The sequence below is a fragment of the Myotis davidii genome, unplaced genomic scaffold, assembly GCF_000327345.1.
Source record: "Myotis davidii unplaced genomic scaffold, ASM32734v1 scaffold217, whole genome shotgun sequence".
NCBI lineage: Eukaryota > Metazoa > Chordata > Mammalia > Chiroptera > Vespertilionidae > Myotis > Myotis davidii.
Window position 1 is genome coordinate 6,047,000 of NW_006290034.1, and position 582 is coordinate 6,047,581.

Genomic DNA, 582 nt, shown 5'->3' on the forward strand with positions numbered 1-582 from the left:
GGAAGGCGGGGCGGGGCAGCGGCCGCTCCTCCTCGCGCAGGAAGCCCTCGTCCTCGCGGAACTTCTCCATGGCCTCCTCGCCCAGCTGGTAGAAGCGGATCTCCTCGGAGAAGATGTCGATGGGCACGTTGACCGGCCGGCGGATGCGCCCCCCGGACTGGTAGTAGTAGAGGATGGCGTCGAAGCTGATGACGCCGATGAAGAGGAAGAAGATGAGCAGCCCCAGCTCCCGCATGGACGCCTTCAGCGTCTGGCCCAGGATCTGCAGCCCCTTGGAGTGGCGGGAGAGCTTGAAGATGCGGAAGACCCGCACCAGCCGGATGACGCGCAGGATGGCCAGGGACATGGCCTGCTGCCCGTTGCCCTGGCGCTCGGCCAGCTCCGTGCCCAGCGTGATGAAGTAGGGGATGATGGCCACGATGTCGATCAGGTTCATGATGTTGCGCGAGAAGGTGGCCTTGCTGGGGCACGCGAAGAACCGCACCAGCAGCTCAAAGGAGAACCAGATGATGCACAGCGTCTCCACCACGAAGAAGGGGTCGGAGAAGCTGGAGGCCCCCGCGGCGGCGGCCCCCGACGCCG

General features: G+C 66.0%; 1 protein-coding gene across 1 annotated transcript in view; it reads right to left on the reverse strand.

The window, feature by feature from the left end:
• The window catches only part of LOC102763308 (potassium voltage-gated channel subfamily A member 3), a 53,311-nt gene that overhangs the window by 1,118 nt on the left and 51,611 nt on the right, over positions 1 to 582 (reverse strand). Inside the window, exon 4 of the mRNA XM_015563525.1 lies at positions 188 to 574. Coding sequence (XP_015419011.1) covers positions 188 to 574 — 387 coding nt within the window. The remainder of the gene's footprint in view (positions 1 to 187; positions 575 to 582) is intronic.